The sequence below is a fragment of the Henckelia pumila genome, chromosome 1 (assembly GCF_033568475.1).
Source record: "Henckelia pumila isolate YLH828 chromosome 1, ASM3356847v2, whole genome shotgun sequence".
NCBI classification, from domain to species: Eukaryota; Viridiplantae; Streptophyta; class Magnoliopsida; order Lamiales; family Gesneriaceae; genus Henckelia; species Henckelia pumila.
The window spans coordinates 102,368,788-102,372,315 of NC_133120.1; the positions used below are offsets into that span (position 1 = coordinate 102,368,788).

Consider the following 3,528-nt stretch of genomic DNA (forward strand, 5'->3'; position numbering starts at 1 on the left):
AAGTCATTTTTATGCTTCATATCTGTTTATATATTATTTTTTCGTATTGAACGTAGTCGCTTACGCCCTTGTGTTTGTGTATCTTGGATACCGATGTGGCGGGGCAGGTCTTATGCTCGACGGTGCGGGCGGTTCATTGCAGGAGTTAGATCAGGTGTCACAACAGCAGTGTGAGTGCTAGGGGTTAGGGTCAGGGATTTCATATCCTATTTCGATATGGTTGTATAAACGGGATTTATTACTAAAATTTAGATCGTCGGTTGTATTCCGCTAACTGGATTTGTTGTATTTACTTTTCGATGTTAAGCTTTCAATTAATTATTATGCATGCTCAATTAAATTTTGATTAGATAATAGATACGAGTTGGTTCGCTACATTCACATTTCTTATTTTCCTCCCTAACCCCAAACATATTCATTTTTTTATTTTTTTATTTTTGAAATGTCTTTTTGAATTTTTTTTTTCAACCCAAAACAAAAATTGTACTCAAATTTTCTTTAATTTATGGCGAATTTAGAACAACTATCATTTTTCTCATTGTCTTCATTAATATCTTGTATCGCACACACATTGCATATACTTATTTTCTAGAATTAATTAATTTTAAAATATATATATATATATATATATATATTTAAATATATATAAATATATATATATAATATTAATAATATAGAATTATATTTTTATACTAAATAATTAATATATTATCCATAATTTGATTGTATAATATTATTGGATTGAAATGACTTTATTTTATTATGATAGATTTAGTATAAAAATGTATGATTATAATATTTTTGGCTAATAATTATTAACTAATTACAAATTGATTATTTTTTATTTTTCGTATTTTTCAGTTAAAAAATTTTTATTTTCATTTTCCCTTTTTTTCAGAAATTATGCATGGAATTGTGGATTGAACACGGTTTGTAAGTACGTTCCTTGACTAGAAAAAGATGAAACAAGGTCAGTTAGAGATTCATTCTCAATATGACTCAAAACCAAGGGGAAGCTATAGTACTGTCAGAAAGAAACAAGAAATTCAATGGGATCATGAAATAATCATTAAATATTAAAAGGCCAAAGACAGCGCTAGAATGAAACAAGAATTCAAATTGTGTGATGTAAAATGAACTAAAACAATGGACACGGGCAATACTATAAGCAAGCACAAACATAAATTACAACAGAACGATGAAAGAGGGGCATTGGAATCATGGAAAATATATGGGGTTTTTTTTATTTTTAGTGTAAATTAAATAATTAATTTTAAAAATAATATAAAATTAAAAAAATTTTACAAATACTGTAAAACTCCAAATCTGACAGCGGATATTCAATACACGTGGCAATCATCCGCCAACATTTGGAGCGGATGCTGCGTCGTGGCGTGGCTGTGTGCCACGCGTGCAGCATCCGCTGCCACTAATAGCGGATGCTGCCAATGTGGCAGAATCCGCTACTAGTGGCAGCGGATGCTGCACGCAGCATCCGCTCCATTATTTGCTCAATTATGGAAGAGGGGCATTGGAATCATGGAAAATATATGGGGTATATAATAGGCCTTCTACAATGCATCATGCCACAACACGTACAATCCAATAGACGTACAAAATGGGAATTAAAAAAAACATCTGGATGAACGGACACCTACTAATAAGCTAACAAATAAAGCAAAAAAAACCCCAATAAACCCATAAAAATCCCTAAATAAATACGAACAAAGAGTTAATACAATCATAACAATCTCAAAGGGACTTGTATAAAGAGTGCATTGTAATGTAATATCACAAGACAAAAAATCATAATACAAACTAGCTTTTCTTTTTTTTTTTTTTTTACAAATTCATAGAAAATTAATTAACTTGTAAAAACATCTTGTACCTAAATTTTCCAGACGGGAACATATGGCAGAGGTGGACGACTTTCCCACCCAAATATGCGCTTTATTTCTCCAGTGCAAGCAAATATGATTCGCGACTCCATTATTTCCTCCTTTTCTTCTTCAGAGTCAATATCTTCTTCTTCTTTTTCTTCTTCTTCAGAAAATGCATGTGAAGCACCGGTGCAAACAAAATGTGGATTTCGTGAAATCGGGTCCTTCAAAACTATATACTTAGTCCAAGATTCCACAACCCCGTAATCCTTCATTATCCAAACACAAGAGAAATCCTCAATCTCAGCTGCACAAAGATGATCATTCAATATTCCCACAAGCGGTATAATCCACCCTATGATTTGCAAAGTGGGTGGTAGATGGATTATTCTACTCTTTTCTTCTTCAAGATCAAATGTATAAATAATATTAGTTGTTTGGTCGATAAATACGTCCCCCTGCCAGTGAAGCACTCAGTTAAAGACAACAGGATATTTGCAACGTGTGGAATAGATTTCGCAGTAGTCATCAATTTCGTGCTCCCTCCATCTACTATCAACTCCCACAGTGAAAACCTGTCCTTGAATTGTTGATCCAAAGAGAATTCTATCCCATTCTGGCATGAAGCTGAAAACCTTGCACTGGCCCGTATACTTGCAACAACCAAATCCAAATTTCGTGCCATAATCCGAAACTTTTCTTTTATACACTAAGCATGTTTCCAGAATCTCTATGTAATCACACGTTAAAGGGTTGTATATGCAAACGTTTTCTTTATATCTATCGTCTGGTAATCGGGTTTTCACCAGGAAGCATAACAGGCCATTGCACGAGCCAACTATTTCCAGCATCTGGTCTTTGCTTGTGGAAAGGCGTCGTTTCACGTTCAAGGATGTTTCAACAACTTCCTTTTCCTTTCCAGTTTCAATAAGACAGATCTCATCAGATCTTGAATCCAAATACAGACTGCATTTAAAGGGCTCCAAAGAATTATAGGCGTGGGCGAAATACGGGTCGGAGATGATATGATACCACGATTTGCAAACAAGCTTGCATGTGATGACTGATTTTAGGGGAAGTTTTACCAGAATACCAATCAATATTGAGTCGTGAAGATGATCCATCGATCGAAGAACAAATTTCTTGGGAAGATCCATGCCTGGAAAGATCAATTCACTACTGATTTTGGCTCTTGGTCTATCTATTAATAGAATACAAGGTAAAACTTTGAGATGGGAAAGAAAGAATCCTTCCTTCGGTAAAACTCTCATTAAATCTTTTAGATATGATAAGATTTGGATAACATTTTAAAGATCTCATTACTTTATTGTTATTCTTATTATTAATAATATTATTGTAAACAATCCTATTTCTATTGAGGTTTTAAAGTCTCTAATTTTTTTGACTACAAATTTCTTGGGAAGATCCATGCCTGGAAACGATTCGATTAGCTTTCAAATTGCTAATTAAAGATACAAATTCACTAACCACTGGTAAGTCAGCCAGGTTCGGGCTAGCTTTCAAAACATCAACTGCATAAACAATAAATCTCTCCGCTCCTTTCTGCAAAAGTCGGGTCATGGATAATACAGAAATCAGAGGAATCTTAGCACGAGAACCCTTACCATAAAACTTCCATTCTCCAGCC

The 3,528-nt window shown here is 33.8% G+C and overlaps 1 protein-coding gene across 1 annotated transcript; it reads right to left on the minus strand.

Moving 5' to 3' along the window:
• Nucleotides 1-2,353: 2,353 nt before the first annotated feature.
• Nucleotides 2,354-3,037, minus strand: LOC140870971 (F-box protein At3g07870-like). Its single transcript, XM_073273398.1, has one exon. It carries the CDS (start codon nt 3,035-3,037, stop codon nt 2,354-2,356), a length of 684 nt encoding a protein of 227 aa, XP_073129499.1.
• Between the last annotated feature and the right edge of the window lie 491 nt (nt 3,038-3,528).